Source organism: Ranitomeya imitator, chromosome 10, assembly GCF_032444005.1.
Source record: "Ranitomeya imitator isolate aRanImi1 chromosome 10, aRanImi1.pri, whole genome shotgun sequence".
NCBI lineage: Eukaryota > Metazoa > Chordata > Amphibia > Anura > Dendrobatidae > Ranitomeya > Ranitomeya imitator.
This window is the reverse complement of record NC_091291.1, coordinates 96,848,804-96,875,472: the sequence shown is the minus strand read 5'-3', so window position 1 is coordinate 96,875,472 and position 26,669 is coordinate 96,848,804. Positions and strand designations below refer to the sequence as shown.

The 26,669-nt window shown below is 44.2% G+C and overlaps 1 protein-coding gene across 1 annotated transcript in view; it reads left to right on the top strand.

Moving 5' to 3' along the window:
• Positions 1–26,669, top strand: part of MEGF6 (multiple EGF like domains 6) — a 506,198-nt gene that overhangs the window by 98,613 nt on the left and 380,916 nt on the right. Inside the window, exon 4 of the mRNA XM_069741497.1 lies at positions 20,364–20,468. Coding sequence (XP_069597598.1) covers positions 20,364–20,468 — 105 coding nt within the window. The remainder of the gene's footprint in view (positions 1–20,363; positions 20,469–26,669) is intronic.

Below are 26,669 nucleotides of genomic sequence, written 5' to 3'. Positions count from 1 at the left end.
GTATCATAACAGTACAAGTGGCCAAAAATGAATTATATGCATCTCAAAAGAAGGAAAAGAAAGTTCTGAACCATTTTTTTTCTGTGCTCTGGTTTGTCTTTTTTTTCCTCTTGATATCTGGGTGGTTCAGGATATATGCTTTGGCATGGATGTTCAGGGTTTGTTTTCTTGTGTGGATCAACTTGCTGCAAGAGTACAGAGTATCCAGGACTATGTTGTCCAGACTCCGGCTTTAGAGCCTAGAATTCCTACTCCTGATTTGTTTTTTGGGGACAGATCCAAGTTTTTGAACTTTAAAAATAACTGCAAATTGTTTTTTGCTTTGAAACCCCGTTCTTCTGGTGATCCCGTTCAGCAAGTTAAAATCATCATATCCTTGCTGCGTGGTGACCCTCAAGACTGGGCTTTTTCTCTTGAAACAGGGGATCTGGCATTATTGAATGTAGATGCATTTTTTCAAGCGCTCGGATTATTGTATGACGAACCTAATTCTGTGGATCATGCAGAAAAAACCCTGTTGGCCTTGTGTCAAGGTCAGGAAGCGGCAGAGTTATACTGCCAGAAATTTAGAAAATGGTCTGTGCTCACTAAATGGAATGAAGAGGCTCTGGCTGCTATTTTCAGAAGAGGTCTTTCTGAAACCCTTAAAGATGTTATGGTGGGCTTTCCTACGCCTGCCGGTTTGAGCGAATCTATGTCTCTAGCCATTCAGATTGATCGGCGTCTGCGCGAGCGCAAAGCTGTGCACCATATGGCAGTATCCTCTGAGCAAAGTCCTGAACCTATGCAATGTGATAGGATTTTGACTAGAATAGAACGGCAGGAATTGAGACAGAATAGGCTGTGTTTTTACTGTGGTGATTCGGCTCATGTTATCTCTGATTGCCCTAAGCGTACTAAGAGAGTCGCTAGGTCTGTTACCATTAGTACTATACAGCCTAAATTTCTCTTATCTGTGACCCTGATTTGCTCATTGTCGTCCTTTTCTGTCATGGCATTTGTGGATTCAGGCGCTGCCCTGAACTTAATGGACTTAGAATTCGCCAGGCGCTGTGGTTTTTCCTTGCAGCCTTTGCAGAGCCCTATTCCTTTGAGGGGTATTGATGCTACACCCTTGGCCAAGGATAAACCTCAGTACTGGACACAGATGACTATGTACATGGCTCCTGCACATCAGGAAGATTGCCGTTTTCTGGTGTTGCATAACCTGCATGATGTTGTTGTACTGGGATTTCCATGGTTACAGGAACATAATCCGGTGCTGGATTGGAAAACTATGTCGGTGACTAGTTGGGGTTGTCGAGGAGTACATAGTGACGTTCCTTTGATGTCAATTTCCTCTTCCCCCTCTCCTGAGGTCCCTAAGTTTTTGTCGGATTTCCAGGATGTATTTGATGAGCCCAAGTCCAGTTCCCTTCCTCCACATAGGGACTGTGATTGTGCTATTAACTTGATTCCAGGTTGTACGTTCCCTAAGGGCCGACTTTTCAATCTGTCTGTGCCAGAGCATGCCGCCATGCGGAGTTATGTTAAGGAGTCTTTGGAGAAGGGGCATATTCGGCCCTCTTCGTCACCATTGGGAGCGGGTTTCTTTTTTGTTGCTAAGAAGGATGGCTCCTTGAGACCCTGTATTGATTGTCGTCTTCTTAATAAGATCACGGTCAAATTCCAATACCCCTTGCCTTTGCTTACTGATTTGTTTGCTCAGATTAATGGGGCTAGTTGGTTTACTAAGATTGACCTCCGAGGGGCATATAATCTTGTTCGTATTAAACAGGGTGACGAATGGAAAACTGCATTTAATACGCCCGAAGGCCATTTTGAATACCTTGTGATGCCATTTGGGCTCTCTAATGCTCCATCTGTGTTCCAGTCTTTCATGCATGATATTTTCCGCAATTATCTTGATAAATTCATGGTTGTATATTTGGATGATATTTTGATTTTTTCCGATGATTGGGAGTCTCATGTGAAGCAGGTCAGGATGGTGTTCCAGATCCTTCGTGATAATGCTTTATTTGTGAAGGGGTCTAAGTGCCTATTCGGAGTTCAGAAGGTCTCTTTTTTGGGTTTTATTTTTTCTCCCTCGTCTATAGAAATGGATCCTGTTAAGGTCCAAGCTATTCATGACTGGATCCAACCCACATCTGTGAAGGGTCTTCAAAAATTTTTGGGCTTTGCTAATTTCTATCGCCGTTTCATTGCCAACTTTTCCAGTGTGGTTAAGCCCCTTACTGATTTGATGAAGAAAGGCGCTGATGTGACGAATTGGTCCTCTGAGGCTGATGAGGCCTTTCAGAAGCTTAAACGCCGATTTACTTCTGCCCCTGTGTTGCGTCAGCCAGATGTTTCTCTTCCTTTTCAGGTTGAGGTCGACGCTTCTGAGATTGGGGCAGGGGCCGTTTTGTCTCAGAGGGAATCTGATGGTTCTTTGATGAAACCGTGTGCTTTTTTTTCCAGAAAGTTTTCGCCTGCGGAACGCAATTATGATGTCGGCAATCGGGAGTTGTTGGCTATGAAGTGGGCGTTTGAGGAGTGGCGACATTGGCTTGAGGGAGCTAAACACCGTGTTTTGGTCCTGACCGATCATAAGAATCTGATTTACCTCGAGTCGGCCAAGCGGCTGAATCCTAGACAGGCTCGATGGTCCCTGTTTTTCTCCCGTTTTGATTTTGTGGTCTCGTATCTTCCGGGATCTAAGAATGTTAAGGCTGATGCCCTCTCTAGGAGTTTTTCGCCTGATTCTCCTGGAGTCCTTGAGCCGGTTGGCATTCTTAAGGAGGGGGTGATTCTTTCTGCTATCTCCCCTGATTTGCGGCGGGTGCTTCAGGAATTTCAGGCTGATAGGCCTGACCGCTGTCCAGTGGGGAAGCTGTTTGTTCCTGATAGATGGACAAGTAAGGTAATTTCTGAGGTTCATTGTTCAGTGTTGGCTGGTCATCCTGGGATTTTTGGTACCAGAGATTTGGTTGCTAGGTCCTTTTGGTGGCCTTCCTTGTCGCGCGATGTACGTGCTTTTGTGCAGTCCTGTGGGACTTGCGCCCGGGCCAAACCTTGCTGTTCCCGCGCTAGTGGGTTGCTTTTGCCTTTGCCGGTCCCTGAGAGGCCCTGGACGCATATTTCCATGGATTTTATTTCGGATCTTCCTGTTTCCCAGAAGATGTCTGTTATCTGGGTTGTTTGTGACCGGTTCTCTAAAATGGTCCATCTGGTACCTTTGCCTAAGTTGCCTTCCTCTTCAGATCTGGTTCCATTATTTTTTCAGCATGTGGTTCGTTTGCATGGCATTCCGGAGAATATTGTGTCTGACAGAGGTTCTCAGTTTGTCTCTAGATTTTGGCGGGCCTTTTGTGCTAGGATGGGCATTGATTTGTCTTTTTCTTCGGCGTTTCATCCTCAGACTAATGGCCAAACTGAGCGAACTAATCAGATCTTGGAGACCTATTTGAGATGCTTTGTGTCTGCTGATCAGGATGATTGGGTGTCTTTCTTGCCATTGGCCGAGTTTGCCCTTAATAATCGGGCTAGTTCGGCTACTTTGGTTTCACCTTTCTTTTGTAATTTTGGTTTTCATCCTCGTTTTTCTTCTGGGCAGGTTGAGCCTTCTGATTGTCCTGGTGTTGATTCTGTGGTGGACAGGCTGCAGCAGATTTGGACTCATGTTGTGGACAATTTGACGTTGTCTCAGGAAAGGGCTCAACGTTTTGCTAACCGCCGTCGGTGTGTTGGTCCCCGGCTTCGTGTGGGGGATTTGGTTTGGTTGTCTTCTCATGATGTTCCTATGAAGGTTTCTTCTCCTAAGTTTAAGCCTCGGTTTATTGGTCCTCATAAAATTTCTGAAATTATTAATCCGGTGTCTTTTCGTTAGGCTCTTCCAGCCTCTTTTGCCATTCATAATGTTTTCCATAGATCTTTGTTGCGGAGATATGTGGTGCCCGTTGTTCCCTCGGTTGACCCTCCTGCCCCGGTGTTGGTTGAGGGAGAGTTGGAATATGAGGTTGAGAAGATTTTGGATTCTCGTTTTTCGAGGCGGAGGCTTCAGTATCTTGTCAAGTGGAAGGCTTATGGCCAGGAGGATAATTCTTGGGTTGTTGCCTCCGATGTCCATGCCACCGATTTGATTCGTGCTTTTCACTTGGCTCGTCCTGATCGGCCTGGGGGCTCTGGTGAGGGTTCGGTGTCCCCTCCTCAAGGGGGGGGGGGTACTGTTGTGAATTCCGCTCTTGGGCTCCCTCCGGTGCTTGTAAGTGGCACTTTTGTGAGTTCTGCTCTTGGGCTCCCTCTTGTGGTTTCTAGTGGTATGGCTGCTCCTTGGAGTTAGCTGTCATCAGCTGCCTCCACTTATCGTCTCTTCTGCTCTGCTATTTAGGCCTGGCTCTTTCTTCAGCCAGTGCCACCTGTAAATGGTTCCTGGTTGGATTCACATCTCTTTGGAGTTCCCTGTTATCCTGACCAGTTCAGCAAAGCTAAGTTTTTGCTTGCTCTTTTCTGTTCATAGATTCTGGACTTATCCATTCTGTGCTTTCTATATTTGTCCAGCTTATCAGTGTGAATTAATTATGTCTTGCTGGAAGCTCTGGGAGGCAGATTTGCCCTCCACACCTTTAGTCAGGTGTGGAGATTTTTTGTAAACTCTGCGTGGATTTTTGTAGTGTTTTATACTGACCGCACAGGATTCCATCCTGTCCTATCTATTTAGCTAGACTGGCCTCCTGTGCTCATCCTGGTTTCATTCTGTGTATGTCTTTTCCCTCTCCACTCACAGTCATTACTTGTGGGGGGCTAATCTATCCTTTGGGGATTTTCTCTGAGGCAAGATAGCTTTCCTGCTTCTTTCTTTAGGGGTAGTTAGCTCTTAGGCTGTGACGAGATGCCTAGGGAGAGTTAGGAGCATTCCACGGCTACTTCTAGTGTTGTGTTGAGCTTAGGGACTGCGGTCAGTACAGTTACCACTTCTTTCAGAGCGTGTTCCATGTTGCTCCTAAACCACCGTATCATAACAGACGAGCAACTCGTGGGGACGGCAAGACTTGGACAGCAGCCCCTTCTCCTGATGTCACCATAGTTACCCAGTGCCCAGTCACCGACATGTAACGCCCCTGTCCATGTCTACTCGTCCAAGTGTCTGTGGTGAAATGCACCCTGTCACCCACAGAGTTTCTCAAAGGAACGGTGGTGTTGTGTGCGACATGCTGGTGTAGCGCAGGCACAGCTTTCTTTCAGAAGTAGTGGCGACTGGGCATCCGGTACTGGGGCACTGCGACGGACATAAGGTCTCGAAAATCCTCTGTCTCCACCAGGTGGAAAGGCAGCATTTCTGTAGCCAACAGCTTGCAGATGGTGAAATTCAACCTCTTAGATTTGTCATGGCTAGGAGGAAATGGTATTTTACTTGTCCACATCTGAAGGACTGAGGGCTGGCTGCCGTGCTTAGACGGGGTTGAGTAGGGTGTCCCTGGCAAACTGCTGGTCTGTGAGGACGGTGCAGGTGGAGATGTTATGTTGCTTTGATCAAAATGTGGTCTCGATGTCAGAGAGCGCTCAACACTAGCAGGTGTTTCCACTTGGAAATGTCTTGACCACCTGCCAATCACACTGACTGTTGCGGGTAAAGAGGTGGAAGGCCTGCGTCCAAAACTTGCGACTGCTGTCCCCACAGTCACAGAGGATGAAGAGGACGCGGATGCATTTGATGGGGCAGACGGTGGTTGATCGACCCACTAGGCCTCATTGTAACACAGTGAGCTTCCCTCTGCAACTTATGCCTCATATCCATGTGACGGTTCATGCTTGAAGTACTCAAACTAGTCATTTTTTGGCCTCTACTGAGATTTTGGTGACAAATCTTACAGACAACATGAGTTGGGTCATCCTTTTCGATCTCAAAAAATGCCCAGGCTATGCAAGGCTTAGAGCCTGTGCGACCTGAAGAGCCACCACGACTTCTGCTCAGAGGCACAGTTGGGGTTTAGGATGCAGTTGTTGACGTGCTTCCAGTACTCCGTCTCTGTCCAGGAAGGCGCAACCTAACCTCGTTGTCAGACTCTTCACTAGCATGCTCCTCCACCTCCTCTGCTGACCTCATGGACTGGCGGAATGTGGGTTGACAGTAAGTGGGGTCTCCAACCTCATCATCATCATCCTGTGTGTTCTCACACCCGTCGTCCTCAGAGCCATCCTCTTCCTGCCCTGACCGAAAAGTCAAGCTTTCGTTCCAATCGGGTATCTCAGTCTCATCATCATCTTCTTCATTGTCTCCACCAACAGGAGTTATAATTTGGGAACGAGGGTCTACATTATGCTCAGAACCTTCTTCATCTGGGCCTGGATCTGACTCACAAAGATTCTGGGCATCAGTGCAGATCATTTCTTCGTCTGGATTCACAGAAGCTCTGGAGCAGACGTCTGATTCCCAGGCTATAGTATGAGTAAACAGCTCTGCAGTCTCAACCATCTGTGTTACCCCATACTCAGACGGGCGGCTGGAGACTTGGGAGCTGTGAGGAAGCAAGTGCGATTGGGGTGACAACTCTGAGGACTGGAGTAGTTGTGATGTTGAAGTTGACATGGAGGGGAGCCCACTTGAACGAGCACTTGATATCCGTTCAAGCACCTGCTGTTTTTGTGCCTCATCTGGAATTTGTAGCGATGCTCGTAGCGATGGTCGTAAGAAAGGGATCATATCAGATTGTCCACGAAAAGAAGTAGACATCTTACTTTGACTGGAAGATGGTCTTTCTTCTGCAGATGTTACTGTTGCTTTACCACCTACCCCATGGACACAACCTTTTTTTCCCTTTCCAAAACGCCTATTCCCCTTTCCACCAGCAGCAGGCCTTTTGCCACTCATTTTGGTGCTTAACTAATTGGCAACTCTGTATCTGTAGTTGTTGCCACAAAAAATGATGGATGAAAACTGAGCAGAGCTGAGTGGCCAAACTGTGGTTCTAGGCCCAAAAGGATTTACTGGGTTAGATGCAGTAAAAATTTAGATACACAGGCGGTGTAGTTAGCTTCACAGGCGGGCTACTCCGCTGACGTGCAGACACTGCTCCTAGGCCCAAAATAATTTACTGGGTTAGATGCAGTAAAAATTAAGATACACAGGCGGGCTACTCCGCTGACGTGCAGACACTGCTCCTAGGCCCAAAACAATTTACTGGATTAGATGCAGTAAAAATTTAGATATACAGGCGGTGTAGTTAACTTCACAGGCGGGCTACTCCGCTGACGCGCAGACACTGCTCCTAGGCCCAAAACTATTTACTGGGTTAGATGCAGTAAAAATTTAGATACACAGGCTTGTAGTTAACTTCACAGGCGGGCTACTCCGCTGATGTGCAGACACTGCTCCTAGGCCCAAAACAATTTACTGGGTTAGATGCAGTAAAAAGTTAGATACACAGGCGGTGTAGTGAGCTTCACAGGCGGGCTTCTCAGATTACTATCAGACAATGCTACTAGCCCAAAAGGATTGGCTGAGCTAGATTACACCAAATGCTATGAAAAACACTTGCACAGCACTGGCACAGGCCTGCCTGGCAAAAAGTGCTATGAACTGCTGTAACCTACCCTGAAAAGGGCTGATATTACAACTAGTCCCGACTCCCTAAACCTATCTCTCAGAAAATTCACTTCCAAAAAAACACTCTTAGACTGTATAGCGCCCACAGCAGCAGCTGCGCCGACGAACACTAAGCTGCAGCAGTGAGGAAATGGTGGTGACAGGGAAAATGGCTGGTTCTTATAGGGCAAGGACATGTGACATACACAGCCAATGACACATGCCCTTGCTTGTGTGCATCACATGCACATTGCTGTGTGTGTGCACTGCTGATGGGCTGAGAGACTGCACCGCCCCACTGTAAATGTGGGAAAGAAAAAAGAAATGGAGATCGGCATTATTTCAGCACAGATCTATCCCCCGCCCACTATACACTGAAACAGTCTATAAACAATGATAAACTGTGTTAATGTGCAAATCAAGTTGGGCTTTTGGTGAACGAACAGTTATCGAACACAAACTCGAACAGCCGAATTTTAAGCAAATTTTTAGAGTTCGACGAACGACTCGAACACCGCCCAAAACAGCTCGAATTTGAAATTGGCAAACAGTTTGAGTCGAACACCGGTCATCTCTAATAATAATATTTTATTATTAAAAGGAATCAGTCAGTTTTCCTGAGGGTATGTGTCCACGTGCAGGAAACGCTGCGTGTCTGACGCTGCATAGAGCTGCAGCGTCAGACACGCAGCGTCCAGATGTTACAGCACAGTGGAGGGGATTTAATGAAATCCCGTCTCCACTATGCGTGGTAACACGCACGCGGCGGCCCTGCGACTCCGGACATGCTGTGCGTCTTTTCAGATCGCAGCATGTCCGTATATCTTGCGGCGACGCTGCGTCGCCGCAAGATATAGCATAGGGCCCTATGGTGGGGAGCGATGATGCCGGATGTGTGCTGTGAACACATCCGGCATCATCGCGTCCCAGAAAGGGGGCGGGGCTTACCACAGAGCGGCTAAGCCGCTCCGACGATACCGCCGGCCATCCTGAAAGTGGACACATACCCTGACTGTCCCCTACCTAGCAGTATTAATGATGATTTCTGCATTCTGGACCCTTTTGACCAGTTCAAAGGTTCACCTTAAATCAGTGTCTGGAAAAGTCAGAAGTTAGCCATCTTTACAGCTCCCCAATGGGAAGTCACTTTCCAAACTGATTTTTGGATTTTTTCAGAGAAGGGGTATTCGATGGCGCTTACCTCTGGCCTTCTTAGGCTATGTTCACGTTTGCTTTGTTGGTTGCAGCGTCATCGACACAACCAACGCATATACACAATGCTGCGTTCTGTGACGCATGCGTTGACATAAACTAGTAATGTTCATGAATTTTGGCGCAGGGAAAACGCTACAAGTAGCGTCGTCCGCACCCTGTCTGGTGTGTCAAATTGACGCATGCATCATAATACGCAATACAACGCATATCGGCGCATGTACATGCGCCCCCCATGTTAAAGATAGGGGCGCATGACGCATGCGTCGGTATGCGTCGACGACGCTGCGCCCAACAACGCAAATGTGAATGTAGCCTTATCGCCAACAAGCCTATATAGCCTTATGCTTTTAGGAGCGCTATGGATCGCCAGTGAGATCTATGGCCAGCCGATGCCCTTCTGTCCTGAAGATGAGTGATACGTGTATATGAAGAGGATCCCCAACTCCTCATTGTTTTTCCCTGTAGTTTAAGGTAGAGACTGTTAGGGTTTCTGCTAATTTTTCTAGAACTTTCGAGACTGCTATTATTGCTCATCTGTGCACTCCATGGTTAGTTCGAGCATAATACGGAATACATTTATATGCAATCTAATTAGTTGTCACCACCTCTGGAGATAATTACAGCATCTAAATTGACCTGAAATTATTATTTTCAATCCGACAATAATTACTGGCATCATCATAAAAATCAATTTGCCCAGATTACACATCTTTTAGAAAAATGGTACAGTGAGATTGAAATACTGGTGGATAACAGAGGCAATATATTAGATTTAGCGGGCAACAGTAAATGGACAGAATTTTGGATGCGTGTCTCTTTAAATTAAAAATGCCTCTCAAATCACTTTCTGAGGTGACAGCAGATCCAAGTGGGGATCCAAGCTGCTCATGTCTTGCCCTTGTACCTTTTTGAGGTTGTCCTTAGCGCACTCTCGTTCACTCTGAGGTTTCCACAACTTGAGAGCTTTTCCATGACATGTGAGAATTCATACTCTCGCTCTTTCTAAAGCCAAGAGGGAGAATTATATTCTGGTTCCTTTGGCAGAGAATTTACCGTCTTGTTCTCCAGTTTTCTTTAAAAGTATTTCCTAAGATTTGCAACTGGATTTTTTTCTCGCTGTAAAAATAGACGGCGGTTTATAGTTCTGAATTTTCGTAAGGAAAAATAATTATGGTAGAGAACATGAGAGGAAACATGTCAGGAGCCAAAAGTATCCTGCTGCAGTAGATGAGGACATGTTACATGTCACATTCCTGAAGGCATATGGACATCCTACTGAAGGTTCCTAGTTCAAGACTCCCTCTGAGCCAAGAAAGACAGAAAGAAGCCTTCTCGTGCTTTGGTTGATGCAACCTACACCTACTGATCCATTACCTTACAAGAAGGCTTCTATCCAAAAAGATGTGAAGTCCTCCACTGCTTGGCCAAGTCTTGACTCTTCTATTTTTGTGTCTTGCTTCTGAGCACTGAACTCTACCTCTTCATCTTCCTCTTTTTTAGAGGATCGGGGGGGGGGGGGTTATGTATCAGCTAAGGAGCCGAAATCCCACAAACTATCAGAAATGAGTGTTGGACCTGAAGTGAATGATAATCAGATTGTTAATTTATCATCACATTCTTTGACTATGATTGAGAGCCAAGTCTTAAGGAAGGGCCTCACCTTTGTTCCGACAACGAGATTCGACCCTTTCACCTGGATCAAAGATCTGAATGTCTTCACTAGAAAACTTAAGTGGAGACAATTTTTTCATAGAAACGACGTACAGAGGTGCCAACAGATGGGCATCTCGGTCGAAGATTTGACTGATCTCGATATTCTCACAGAACTTAGTGTGGAGGGTAGTAGGGTTGCGGGTGAGGGTCCTTTCTCTGATCTGAAACCCATCAGTAAGAGGATGCCACCATCTAGCAATTTTGGGAGTATTGATGTGTTTCAAAAACTGGTGACAGACGAAATCAATAATATCGTTCCCAGTTTTGACTCCACCTATCCCAACTTGACTACCTCTCTGAATGATCTTAAGAATAATACTGCTATTGTCATTAAGCCTTCCGACAAAGGTGGCAATATAGTGATCATTGATCACACTAAATATATTGAGATGTGCATGTCAATTCTATCTGATAGGTCATCCTATGAGGTACTCAGGAATGACCCCACTGAGGGGTACACTTCGGAACTAAGGGATATCCTGACACGGGCACTGGGATCTAAGCTTGTCTCTCACAATGAGTATAATTTCCTTCTACCCAAGTCACCTATGGTATCAACGTTTTATTCCCTACCCAAGATCCATAAAGGGTTAAATCCCCTCAAAGGGCGCCCAATCGTGTCAGGGGTAGATGCACTGTCCCAAAACTCGAGTGTTTACTTGGATAGGGTATTAAGACCCTTTGTGACAGCTCTCCTCTCGTACATTAGGGACACGAGTGACCTTTTGACAAAACTTGAAGGGGTTTTGGTCGAACCGGATACCATCATAGCCTCCATAGACGTGGAGGCACTTTATAGTAGTATTCGTCATCAGGATGGTCTTAGTGCTATTAGGCACTTTTTGAGTAGCAGAGGGATCCAGTGTAGACCACACAATGCATTTCTGCTTGAGCTGCTTAATTTTGGTATTCAGCGGAATTACTTCCTGTTTTGTGGGAGGTACTACCACCAGCTCAGGGGCACTGCGATGGGGAGCCCTTGTGCCCCCACGTATGCAAACTTGCTCCTGGGCTGGTGGGAGGACAAATTTGAGGATGAGACGTGGTGCCCCAGGATTATTTTCTGGGGCAGGTTCATCGACGACATCCTGGTCCTGTGGAAGGGTGATGTAGGTTCCTTCACGGATTTTGTATCGTACCTTAACACTACTCTTGAAGGTCTATTTTTTACCTTTGAGGTTGGTGGACAGAGCATCAGCTTCCTGGATGTCCACATTAAACGACAGGAGGATGGCTCTCTAAGTACTACCATCTTCCGCAAGCCGACAGCTACCAATAGTCTTTTAAGATGGGAGAGCCACCATCCCTTTCCGCTTAAGAGGGGGATCCCGAAAGGACAGTTCTTGCGTTTACGTAGGAACTGTTCATCTTTGAGTGACTTTAAGACTAAGTCAGTTGAACTCAAATATCGTTTTAAGGATAGGGGCTATCCGGATGACGTTATTAATTCTGCTTACTGCTCTGCATTAAGGTCTAATAGAACGACTCTCATGGTACCTAAGGCTAAAACAGATTTGTCTATTACACGTTTGATCGGGACCTTTGACGACCAGTAAAGAAGGGTGTATGATATATTTAAACGGCACTGGCAGATTCTCAGATCAGACCCTGAGATTGGGGGGTTTGTATCTTCACAACCGTCAATTACCTACAGAAGAGGGAAGTCCATTAAGGATACTATTGTACATAGTCACTTTATTCCTCCAGAAAAACAGAGCACCTGGTTGAGCAACAGGTCTACAGGTACATTTAGATGTGGACACTGTTCCCTCTGTAGACATGTTGAGGTATCAAGGACATTCAGGAGCTCAGTTACTGGTAGGATCTTCTCAATAAGACAATTTGCCAAATGTAGAACTGTGGGGGTGGTATATCTGTGTACATGTCCTTGCCCCAAGGATTATGTCGGTAAAACAAAACGTGAACTTCGTGTTCGCATTCGTGAACATCTTGGTGATATCAAACATGGCAGGGACACCCCAGTTGCCCGACATATCAACACTGTGCATGGGGGCAATCTTGGATGCCTTTCTTTTAAGGTCATTGAGGTCATTACGTCCTCAGTGAGACTTGGGGATTGGGATAGACGTATATTACAGCGAGAGACAAGGTGGATTTATTTGTTAAAATCTATGAGCCCCTTGGGCCTCAATGAGCAGTTATCCTTTGTTAGTTTCATTTAGCCGTCTTATGTGGTCTTTCAGTTTGGAGCATCTCAAGTTAGCCATGTATGTTTATATATTTCCTACAAAATGTCGGTCATATTATCTGATTGTGTAACATATTGCGTATATATGACTTTATGTCTTCTTCTTTTCTTGTTGTCCAATTATCATTCACCATTGATTTCCCCCGTGTCTGGTATATTTTGAGACGCCCTCAGCGCATTAAAATATAAATTAGTAGGGCGGGTGTGTTTTTTGTATCATTGGTAGTACAGTTGCTACCACACACTTAATGCCCCCTTGAATTATGAGCGCTTTAGGTTCACGTTTATAAATCTTAATTTACAGCGTTGGACATTCTACTTGTAGCGTGGGGTATCGTCCCCGGTGTTCCTAGTGCGCAAGCGCAGCTGCTTCGGCCATGTTTTTGTGGCCGGTTCCATTTTCTCAGCTGCGCACCCTCTAGTGTATGGACGTCATATCCGGCTCCTACACTGGCGCTGCGGGTTTACCATTGTGAGCCGGCTTCAGCGTCGTAGCTGCGCACTCCTTAATGTGCGGACGTCACATCCGGCTTGTGTATTAACGCTGCCGGTCTCCTACTGTGGAGCGCATATTGCGTTCCAGGCGGCTCTGTGATGCCATTTCCGGCCTGCTCCACGTGGAATTGGCGTTCTCTAACCATGGCATCACTATAAAAGAGGGGAATGTGGTGAGTGCTCTTCACCTCTACAGCTCCTGTATTTTCTGTGTAGCTGCCTAACCCCTGATGAACCCCTGTTATCCCCAATGGGGGGGAAACGCGTCGGGCATTACCTGGGGACTTACTGACAGACTATGGTCAGGATGACATCCATTCCTCCACATGGACTTTTGGATCTACTTGGAAATGCAATTGTACACCTCAACAAATAGATGAGTACAGCGGTGACACATTTTTTTGCGTACTGTCTATGTGGTCAGAACGATTGTGTTCGAGTACCTTGAGGATTGTAAAAGAGGTGTATTTATGTTAAAATTACCTGCCTATTATGGATACCTATGTATTACCTGGTGGATCCATGTTTTTAGGAGCATCTGTCCTATAAATGATGAGTGATATGCTGCCTTTCCACTGGTATATAAATGTTGCACATTGATGTGGATCCAGTGTCTTTTGAAAGGCTACTCTGGTGGCATTGAGCACTCGTCTCGTGCTGAATATTGTAATAAGACTGGAGTAGTGTGACCAATACACATTTTGTCATCATACATATTCTGTCTATTTTTTGCACTTTATGCTGGTCAGGATAATCCAATTTGGACAAGATATATCTTTACACTCCGTTATACCCAGTTATCTGTAAGGGTATTTTTGTGGTGGTATATATTGCTATGCTACACCCACCATATATTGCTATATAAAGTTGTAATAGCAATCGATTTCTTTTTTTTTCTTTTTATTATTTTTTTGTATTTAATTTTTCCATTTTTTGTGTTTTTTTCACGGGTATCGGAGGTGTATTTGGGACATTATCTTTTGTCTATCCTTATTACAGGGACTGTTAGGGACCCTAGGGTCAGCCGCTGAGGAGTGGGGGCGCCTACCGCAGAAAATTAGGGTGCCAACCTCCACTGTTAGGTAGTTGTCAGTATAGGATTGTACTTCAGGGCTCACCAGGTTTCTTGTATTACAGGCCTTTTTAGGGATTTAAAAGGGTGAGCTGTCGAGGAGTGGGGGCGCCAACCGCGGAAAATTAGGGTGCCAACCTCCACTGACAGGCAGGATTTATTGTAGTCCGTTATAGGGTTCTTTAGGTACACTTTGTACTTTTTTACTATATGTGATATATAAAGTCTTCTATTTTTAACTATTGTGATTAAAAGTTATTTTTTAGGGATCCTTGTTTTTTCTGGTTCGGTTTTCCACTGAACTCCTTGCACTTCTCGGGCCTCCAGTGAGGTAGCTGTTCTTGAACATGACACCACTGGAGGTTAATGGCTTCAGGTTTGTTCCTTCTTGAGTCTTTGGAAGTTAATGTGCGTCTGTTTTTCTCAACATGTTTTTTTGACCTTGTTGACTATTGGCAACAACAAAAAAAAGTTTTGATGGTTCTGGGATCGTCCCAATGTCTTAGCAATTTCAAGAGTGCTGCATCCCTCTATAAGACTTAACAATTATTATTTTTTTTATCTCATTTTTGCCTCAGGAAAACAAGCTGCCTAATAATTCTGCACACCTTTATAAAGGGCTTTGTATCCTTAGGCCGCACTCTCTTCATTATACAAATACCTTATCTGCTTCATACAATAAGCATTCAAGCTTATACAGCTTGGAGCCTTGGAGGTCTAAAATCTTCATAAAAATTATTATAGAGAAATACAACACACATAATAAACATCACTTAATCGCATTGTAATACCATCTTTTGTTGCAGGCACCACAATCAGATGATCACTTCTGGGGTAGCAGGCCCACAACACTCTAAGCCCCATCCACTTATTGACCAAACCCCACCTCCATCACACTGCCAGGCTGTGCCCCAATCTAAGAGCAACCATTCCCCCTTCCTTACATTTTTGTCCGGGCCACTTAAAGCAGTATCATCTATTACTGCCATGATGGGGGGCCCTCGTCAAAAATGAGAAATCTTCTGGTTATTTAGCAAAATAGGAGAATGGTCACTCTACCATATACCAAGGACAATGGCACTAGAAATGCCACAGGTTCCAGTAGAGGTTCGGAAACTCGGGGCCAAGGAGCGACACCTCTGTATATAACACCCATTGTAGTTGTATATCAGGAGCTGAGCCTGCATGGCCATTCAAAAGACATGGCAATAAGATGTGATGGAAGACCCAGACTTCATTTTTCCATAGATTTTACTCTCGAATGGATCGTCGTGTTCGCGATCTATTACATGAACTCCTTGACAACCGCTGCCGCTAATACAACGTTCCAAGACTTAATACTTTAGACGTTCAGACAGCCAACATCATTTCTCCATGTGGCAAGCGAACATCTACAGAACACTTAAAGACACGGCGCCTGCGAAATTGCGGCCAAAGGCTAGAAAGTATTTATCAAATTTGAAAATCCCATTACAGAGATATTGTTTATTCTGGATGGGAAATTGCAAAATATAATCTCTCAAGAGGCAAAACAATTTGGGAGATAAGGTAAAAAAGTATGATTTATTGTTTTATGGAAAAAAGTTTTTTTTTTTCTTGCAAGTGACCCCTGCAAGTCCAAGTTATGCTAAACGCCTAATGAGATTCTGGTCACATAGCTGCAAGAATATCAAACTGCTCATCTCATCCATAATAGATAGAATGTGTTCATATACAAGTTTGGGGAACCTTAAAGGGTCTACACAGCTAAAGTCTGCTTTGTGTATTCTCGCTGTTCAGTGGACCCTCTATGGGAGTATAAGGGGGGAATCTGTCTGACAACTAATTCCACCTCCCTAAACACCTTTTATAGGGGTCCCTGGGTGTGTGCATGTGGTTGCCTTTCTGTTGCGGACACTTTCGGGATATGTTCTAACACAATCTGTGTGGCACGGATGAAGAAAACAGACTGGTTTACAAAAATAGCCTTGTTTCCGGAGGTTAGAACATATTGTGGAAGGTCGGCTCACTTAGCTGTTCCCCGAGGTAGACACAGGAACACTTTTAGGTTAAAGTCTCTGGGTGGTTTATTACTTCGTAAACCATAAAGCCCAAAATAGTAACAAAAACAGCTTTTCTAGCGCAAATGAAAATAAAAAGTCCATGCAAAGTCCTTCCCGCATGGAGCTTCAGTCTGGAGTCTTCCTTCTTCCAAAACAGCACAGACAGAAATAAAAAACCTGACTGGACATTTCACTCCCTCCAGGCACACCCTTGAGGAGAAGATATGGCGAGTAGGCGTCCTGTCCATCTCTTACCTACTCCCCATGAAAGCCAGACCCTGGTAAGGACTGGTTTACTCTCAGCACATATCATGGTGGAGGGAAAGTTATGGCTTTCACATCACGCAGGATAACAACCTTGGCGACACATATCTCCACACACACACACACACACACACACACACACACACACGGCACCAGTGACCCTGTCACGATATATATCACAATATATACAAAGGATAGCAGGAACAATACTTGGCTTTTTCTTCTGCATTGCATGACAGAGGTTTGCACATAACAGTTTCACACGACGGCACATCACTTGTGCGAGACGTTACAATGGTATAGCAGGTTTCGCCAGGGACCTCTATCTTCCCGGTATAAAGTCACAAGGGTCAATGTATTACGCTGTGCCACTGTACCCTATCTGCACTCTTCCATCCTGCCAGCGGCACCAATGCCCGGGGTCCATGTACTCACTCAGACCTAGGGCTTATTTGGTCCACTTCACAAGGTGAGGCTCATACTTCAGGTAACCAGCTAGTACTTCCACCACAACAGGGTCAATAGTATCTCAAAGCAACCAAAAAGTACATTGTTATATTCTTCTATATTATTAGTCACTCTGGTCTGAAGCGTACTTGACCATGTTCACACGGTCAGTATTTGGTCAGTATTTTACATCAATATTTATAATCCAAAACCAGGAGTGGGACAATCAGAGGGAAAGTATAATAGAAACCCGTCACCACTTCTGTATTTATCACCCACTCCTGGTTTTGGCTTACAAATACTGAGGTAAAACACTGACCAAATACTGAAGGTGTGCTTCTACTGTGAGTACTATTTTACTTTCAGGACTGTGGCCCCCTATTCCTGTGGGTCAGGATTGGGATCAGCCCCTCGTTCTCTCTGGGACACCACATCATCTGATTAATATGCCGCAAGTGTCCTTTTTTCAGGATATTAGGATGAATTCAGACTTGCAAATTACAGTTTGCAATAAATGCATTTTCCCCTTAGTGTCGTGAATTGATTTTTTTTTCTCTTTCCGCCATCTCGTCGTCAGGCAGCCCCTGATATTAAATCGCAGAGCTCAGCTTCTTTATGAACTGTGTGATGTGCACAGGATCAGAATAAGCCAGACATCTGCAATTTAATTTGTGCATCCATTTGTTAAATTACCCCAAGTGACGGTCTGCATCAGGTATGGAAGTAGTCAATGCAGAGGGCATGTTCCGTATCAGAACCGTCTGTGAGACAAGAGCGAGCGGGAATCGGCGGCTGCAGGTTATTACATACCCAAGTTAAAGCAGGACTGACTAGGTGGAAGAATGTGACTTTGAGCCTTGTAGATTATTGCCAGTCGTAGCTAAGCTTTCCTTCAAGTCAAGATACTATCACATGCATTACATCTAAATACCCTGAGCAAGGCCGAATATCTTGTTGGCGACACCACTAGCACCCAGCACCCGAAGCAATGGCAACACAGCTCAGCTTCACCATTAAAGGGAACCTGTCACCCCGAAAATCGTGGGTGAGGTAAGCCCACCGGCATCAGGGGCTTATCTACAGCATTCTGTAATGCTTCAGCCACGGCTCCGGCGCAGGCGTACTTTGCTCTGCCCTCTTGAGGGCAGAGGATAGTACTGCAGTGCGCAGGCGCCGGAAAGGTCAGAGGCCCGGCGCCTGCGCACTGCAGTACTTTGTCTGCCCTCAACGGAGCCGTGGCTGAAGATCAGAAGAGGACGTCATGGAAAGAAGATAGGAGGCGCCGCAGCGGACCGGAGACGCCCATCCGACCTGACCAGCAGCAGGACCGCCTCTTCCTTGGCTATTAATATCAACCTGCAGCTGTCTGCATAGCCTTTGCTGGTTATTAACTATAGGGGGACCCTACGTCATATTTTTTAAGGTCCACCATTTTAACAGCCAGTAAAGGCTAACTGTACAGTTGTGAACTGATTTTAATAGCCTGGGAAGCTCCATGGGTATTATCCCCTTCCCAGGCTATAAACATCTTCCCCCAGCCGTCGGCTTTCCCTCTGCTGGTTAAGAAAATTATGTGGGAGCCCACGCCATTTTTTTCAGAAGAATAATATTTTATTAATTAAATACATGTACAGTAAGGTGCACACACACTCTGCACTAATTGTATATGTCCCTTCTATCTGTCTATTCTATGTGTATTTACTGTATGTAATGCATCTCTTCTATCCTGTCGGCTCCTGCTGTGATTTTACAATACGTGGCTGCTGAATTGCTGGATTTTCTTTTATCTAACCTGTAATGCTGTGATTTTACTGTACACTGCAGATGAATTGCCTGTTTTTATTCTATTTTATATAATAATAATAACAATTATATATATATATATATATATATATATGTGTGTGTGTGTTGTGAAAAATATTTCCTTTAAAAATGATGTGTACATGACAGAGAATATAAAAGCTCATGTTATAATCGCATTGCAATCGTACTGCATTTGGATGTAAATCGGATGTTAGGTGTGAAAAATCAGATTGTTCTCGCATGACACTCACATTACACTTGTGCGACTCTCGGCATTGAGAATCGGATCAAATTTTTTTTTTTTTTTTTATACATTTAGTGTGACTCCAGCCTTAAAGTGATTGTCCCACAACTGAAACTTACATGTATGTTCGGTTCCACTCCAATCATTGTCTGTGGGACTGACAGAGACGGCTCATTACAGTGTTCGTCCCATAGACAATGACATCCACCATATGTTGCATCCATCAAACCTGATCATTGTAGAATGTGTTTCTGCTGTTACCAATAAAAAATGGCTCTACCGCACTCAAGCTCACAAGTAGAATCAGGAATGATAATTGGGACAATGCGAGATGATGGGGGATCTCCATATTAGCAGCAATAGTATTTGCATGAGGCTCTGTGTGAATTTATATCTTTGTTTATGGGGTAATGTTTCTCCTTGTGGACAGTGACAAGCCTGGCCACAGGAGTGAGGAGACTTAAGCCATGCAATGCTGCTCTGGCAAATTAAATATGCAAATTGCCTTTTCAGAGAGGAAGAGAACTCTAGCGCCACTTACTGGAAGTCAATATTGACCCTTTAATGAGCCACATGACCTAGGGTAAAAGCCAAACCAGAATCTTTGTTTATGAAATGCATGGACTGCAGAGAATAAAATAAAATTTGACGCCATCGAGTTTATATTAGAACTCAGAAGTAAAATGGAATAATGGAGCGACCAGGGGTAATTCTCAGAGCTCGATGTCTTAGTGCACACAGCAGCCATTGTTTTAGTGCAAGATGATAGGACCTGGGGATTAGACAGACTGAGAGATTCTGCAGTCTGTCTCCCGGGCACTGCACAGACCGCCAGATGATGGAGAGGATTTGTTAGGTTCAGTGCAGCCTCCAGGAACACTGTAACTACTGCACCTACCTACTGGACAACAGGCAATGATAAGGACAAGTGTGTGATGTCCCTCCAGAAACCCCCGCAACACAACAATAAGTTGTCGCAGCCCAGCCCTTGACATTGTATAGATATATAAATGGAGTGAGAGTGTTCACAGATGTCGCACTGTTTTTAGCAAACAGCAGCCATATTTTTATAACCCTAGATGGCCCCTTTAAATCGAAACGCAATGATCTTTCCACAGAGATAAGCTGCTTCAGATAAACCTGGACGCCGCTTCTCCTGCCCTCCTAGGAGGTCTTTACTATGGTCATGCCATTTCCTCCTTTAGTCTCGATTCATTAAAAAATAACAACAGTTATACAGATTTTGGGGCTTTTTGGACCAAAAATGTAATTTACTTTATTTTATTTTTTTCCAGCCTCCTGCAATTCTGGAGTCTGTTTCAACGGAGGAAATTGTGTTGAGGGATCTGCACAGAGGTGTCTATGTCCTGCCGGCTTCCAGGGACCGCGCTGTCAATACGGTAGGTGGAAAGCGACTAGATTGCAAAGATCATTTCTGACACGATGGGACCCCAATCTAAATCTACAGGCCCCTTTCACTTGAATGTCATGGTCAGGAAAAAAAAAAAAAAATTGTCATGTACCCTTGTTTTGGGCTAAAAATATGTGAATATAACATACATGTCTATCATATACTGCTGTTTTTAATAAATATATATTCTAAGCAGTAGTAATAAATCATATCTGCAGCATGGATGGACTATGTAATTATGCATTCGCTGCCTGCAGGAGTACCGAGGTAGTCATTTGATTCATTTATCTGCTCTCACACAGCACAGCGCTACTTTTAGATGGCGTGTAAAGGGTTAATTTCATAATCCAAATTTGTTTTTAGTGCTTAGTTATTAAATGAATGAAATGCCGGCAGATTATATTCCCGATAGATTCAACTTCACAAACAATTATAGATTTTTTTTTTTGCCTACTTCAATTTACAATTCAATTTGATTGTATCACATGGGCATGAAGAAGGGACATCGTTATTTGCATTCGTCTGTACTCTGAGATAATTTATGGCTGTGTTAAAAAAAATACGTCTTTCTGTTTCACAGGAGCCTGAGTCTACTTGTATGGTAAATTGTAACCTATCAGGACTAGTTTAATCAGTGGCATAAAAATCAATACAATTACCATGAATTCTTTGAAAACAATCAGAATTCGTGGAAGAGGCTCCTCGGGGGCGGGGCTTATGTAAAGCCTGTTTTCAGATAATTCATAAATGTGTCTTAAAAAACACTCTGTGCTGATTAAAAAAATATTCTGGATTTTTTTTTTTTTTTTAGCTTTTTAATGACCTAATGCAAGTTACAAGAGCTGCTGCTTGGTTTCTCTACCATCTTGGATTGCTCACTTGCTCATGGCAATTTTTTTGCCATGTCCTTTAGTCACTTGGTATTACTGAGGGGGCAAGATCCCACTCCTGCATGGTCTGTCAGGACATCCCGTACAGAAACAATTGCCCCCACTACCCAGTGGAGCTCCATGAGGAATGGACATAAGAGCGCTGATGATGTTAACTAAGGGTATGTTTACACAGGACTTTTTGGCATGGGCTTTGATGCATGTTCTGGGCCAAAATCCATGTCAAAAACCTTTGAAATAATAACTTTAGTGCAACAATAATGCTTACGGCACAATTGTTTTCTACGTCGAGAAAGCGGAATGTCAGTTCTTGGCACAAGTTTAGCCTGGAAATGTTCCCAAATTTGCCCAGAGGAATAAATAAGGTACATAGGTCAAACCTGTTAATATACTATGTGATAGCATTAAAACTATTGATCTTTAGTTTCATTGAGAAGCAAAAATGATAAAGACACTGATTTTAAAAAAAGGCAAAATCTACTGCAAACATTTCTAACAATATTCATGCATTGATAACATAACTAGTACTGTAGTGTCTTTACAGGTAACCACCACAAGAGGGAGCAGATTACTGTATACTGTTCATACATTGAACTCAATAATAACCCAGTAGACAGTAGGCTCATGAGCTCCATCTAGTGGTGGGATTTTGATTGAATTTGAATATTTTACTCTACAGAATATTTGGAGTTCTGTGTCAGAACAACAGAGGTTTGGCTGTTACACAGAATGTCTTCAATATAGCTTTATAAGATTTTGACTGTTTTAGAATAAAAGAAAAAATATAAATAAGTGGTAATCAATATTGAACAGTCACTATAAGGTGCAGCATTTGTGGTACCAATTTTCATTGAGTTCTCCTTCGACAGTGTGAAAGTTCACTTTATACAATGTAACTCTTTGCACAATACAATATAAAATAGGATAACAATGTACAGTCGTGCTCACCTGATCAGGTTGTATGCTTATGATCACTGAAAAAGCGTAGGCTGCTCCACACCGACGAGGAAGGAAACATGGAAAGCTGGAAACAAATGGGTTAAACCTGCGCTGCCGCCAAAGGATGAGTGCCACGACTCCCGGGTATACTGCTGCGGGGAGAGCTATGCACCGCAGCAAGGGAGCTGAGAGCAGAGCGGCGGGAACTCACCGGGTAGCAAACAGGACCTGAACCATGTGACAGGGAAGGAGGTGGTAGACGGTGGCGCCAGATGTCGGGGTGCAGAGGAGACAATATTCGCTGGAGACTAGTTAAACGTGCCAAGATCAAAACCAGGAGGGAGATACTGAGATAACCAAGGGGTGAGGCGGAGGAATAGTCAGAAAGGGAGCCAAAGGTCAGAAAACCAGAAGAACAAACAAGCAGAGTAACGCAAGGAGCGCCCAGCAAGCAAATACAAACCGAGCACACACTCAAGGGGTCAGACACACAGACTAAACGAAAGTATAGCTGACAGGGAATCCTAGTCTGGAGTGTGTATAAATACCCCTCCCAGATCCAAAGCGAGGCCAGCAATATTAACCCTGAGAGAGCAGGACATGAACCATGTCCTATACCATGACAATAAGACAGGAATCCAAAATATTCGGTTTAATAGTCAGCGCATTTTGAAGTTTTCAAACTTCTTCATCAGGACAAAGCACCTGATGAAGAAGTTTGAAAGCTTCGAACCATGTTGACCAATAAACCTCATATTTTGATTTCTGGTCTTCTCATCATCCTTTGGCAACAGCACAGGTTTAACCCATTTGTTTCCAGATTTCTCATGGTGGCTAACACATCTGGTCTCTACAATAAAAGGCATCATTATTATTTGGGAGAAGCGCCTATATCGCCATTCATCTACTTCCGTATGTAAGAACGTGCTGACGGGTTTCTATCAAACTACATTAGATATCTCGGGTTCTTTAGATATGGAAACTCTTTACGAGCCAGAAAAAGTGATATATTGTCAGAATCATGAGTGTAACAACCAGGGTAGCGGGTACTATAGCGTCCAGCAGCTGAGGGGCTACCTCTGTGGTGAGGGTCACAAGGAGAAGCAGGTGAGGTACAGCCGTGGACTATGGTGAGCAAAGAAAGGAGAAGAAAGAGAGATGTGATAACAAGCATAACCGCTCATTCTAGTAGGACACCCTACAGAATTCTTCTGCGGGACCACAGGGTTCTTCCAGTGAATAAAGGGGCACACGCTTCCATAATGCTTCTGCACTGGTCAACAATTTTATTGCACAAGCAGCACAGACACCAACAATGGTAGTTTTGGTGTTGCAGCCATGTTTTTCTTACCCAGTGCAGATTTACAGTTCTGTACTGCGCCTCTGGCTGGGCATGGACTGTCCATTAAGAGGTGGCCGTCACTGTCCGACTCCAGTCCGCTCCTTCCAGATGGTGTGTTTGTTGGTAACATTAAATCGAGGACTAACGGTGCGCGTGGGAGCTCTCAAGACACGAGCCGTGTAAACAGATTACGGAAACACTCAAAGCACCGCAAAATAAAGAACCGCCATTACTTGGCACAAAATATTTTCCTTGCTGTATCCATCAGCTCCGCTGCCCGGGGGCGAGGAGATGAAGACATTTTGCAAGTGATTAAGCAAATCTGTTTAGTCGTTACTGCAGGGAAGCTGGACGCCGCTGATCTGCCGGCACAAAAGCTTGTGGATTTCACTTTTATTGATCCCATCTACCAAGACTCCTTCAGCCCTTCATGACATGAATACAAGGCACATTCTGGGACCTCGCGATTCCTGTGGTCATATATTATCCAAGTCTGATACTACCGTCAGAGCTGCTGCATTATCATGTACCATACTAATGGGTGACATTGTAACATACACCATCCCTACACCCCATCCCTACAAGTGATGACATGTACAGAATGTAGACAGTCACAGCAGCAGAATAGTGAGTGCAGCTCTGGGGTATAATGCAGGATGTAACTCAGGATCAGTACAGGATCAGTAATGTAATGTATGTACACAGTGACTGCACCAGCAGAATAGTGAGTGCAGCTCTGGAGTATAATACAGGACGTAACTCAGGATCAGTAATGTAATGTATGTACACAGTGACTGCACCAGCAGAATAGTGAGTGCAGCTCTGGAGTATAATACAGGACGTAACTCAGGATCAGTAATGTAATGTATGTACACAGTGACTGCACCAGCAGAATAGTGAGTGCAGCTCTGGAGTATAATACAGGATGTAACTCAGGATCAGTAATGTAATGTATGTACACAGTGACTGCACCAGCAGAATAGTGAGTGCAGCTCTGGAGTATAATACAGGACGTAACTCAGGATCAGCACAGGATCAGTAATGTAATGTATGAACACAGTGACTGCACCAGCAGAATAGTGAGTGCAGCTCTGGGATATAATACAGGATGTAACTCATTATCAGTACAGGATCAGTAATGTAATGCATGTACACAGTGACTGCACCAGCAGAATAGTGAGTGCAGCTCTGGTGTATAATACAGGATGTAACATAGGATCAGTAATGTCATATATGTACACAGTGACTGCACCAGCAGAATAGTGAGTGCAGCTCTGGGGTATAATACAGGATGTAACTAAGGATCATTAATGTAATAAATGCACACAGTGACTGCACCAGCAGAATAGTGAGTGCAGCTCTGGAGTATAATACAGGATGTAACTCCGGATCAGTACAGGATCAGTAATGTAATGTATGTACACAGTGACTGCACCAGCAGAATAGTGAGTGCAGCTCCGAAGTATAATACAGGATGTAACTCAGGATCAGTACAGGATCAGTAATGTAATGTATGTACACAGTGACTGCACCAGCAGAATAGTGAGTGCAGCTCTGGAGTATAATACAGGATGTAACTCAGGATCAGTACAGGATCAGTAATGTAATGTATGTACACAGTGACTGCACCAGCAGAATAGTGAGTGCAGCTCCGAAGTATAATACAGGATGTAACTCAGGATCAGTACAGGATCAGTAACGCAATGTATGTACACAGTGACTGCACCAGCAGAATAATGAGTGCAGCTCTAGGGTATAATACAGGATGTAACTCCGGATCATTAATGTAATGAATGCACACAGTGACTGCACCAGCAGAATAGCGAGAGCAGCTCTGGAGTATAATACAGGATGTATCAGTAATGTAATGTATGTACACAGTGACTGCACCAGCAGAATAGTGAGTGCAGCTCTGGGATATAATACAGGATGTAACTCAGGATCATTAATGTAATGAATGCACACAGTGACTGCACCAGCAGAATAGTGAGAGCAGCTCTGGAGTATAATACAGGATGTATCAGTAATGTATGTACACAGTGACTGCACCAACAGAATAGTGAGTGCAGCTCTGGGGTATAATACAGGATGTAACTCAGGATCAGTACAGGATCAGTAATGTAATGTATGTACACAGTGACTGCACCAGCAGAATAGTGAGTGCAGCTCTGGGGTATAATACAGGATGTAACTCAGGATCAGTACAGGATCAGTAATATAATGTATGTACACAGTGACTGCACCAGCAGAATAGTGAGAGCAGCTCTGGAGTATAATACAGGATGTATCAGTAATGTAATGTATGTACACAGTGACTGCACCAGCAGAATAGTGAGTGCAGCTCTGGAGTATAATACAGGATGTAACTCAGGATCAGTAATGTAATGTATGTACACAGTGACTGCACCAGCAGAATAGGGAGTGCAGCTCTGGAGTATAATACAGGATGTATCTCGAGATAAGTAATTTAAGGTGTCTACAAATCTTTATCTCTCTCTCTCTCTCTATAGATATATATACTGTATATATATATATATAACGAGTATGTGTGTGTGTGTGTGTGCAACGGCGATGATGTCATAATGGTTGCCGTGGCGACGATGATATCATAAAGGTTGCCATGGCGAAGATGGTGTCATAATGGTTGCCATGGTGACGAAGATGTCATAAGAGGTTGCAATGGTGACGGTGATGTCATAATGGTTGCAATGGTGATGATGTCATAAGTTGCCATAGCGACAATAATGTCAGAATGGTTGCCATGGTGAAGATGATGTCATAATAGATATATGGGCACAGAACTATGGGATGGAGGTTATGTATGATGAGTATATGTGCACGGGACTATGGGATGGAGGATAATCATTATAATTTCTTGTAACTAACCACAGTTAGTTTCTATGCCCGTGCAACGTGGGGCTCCTCAGCTAGTACTACATAAAGACTAAAATGGTGAAAGGACTGACATGCCCTTTAACTCCGTTTGCAGAATTTCTGGGAATCGCACATTACTGTATTG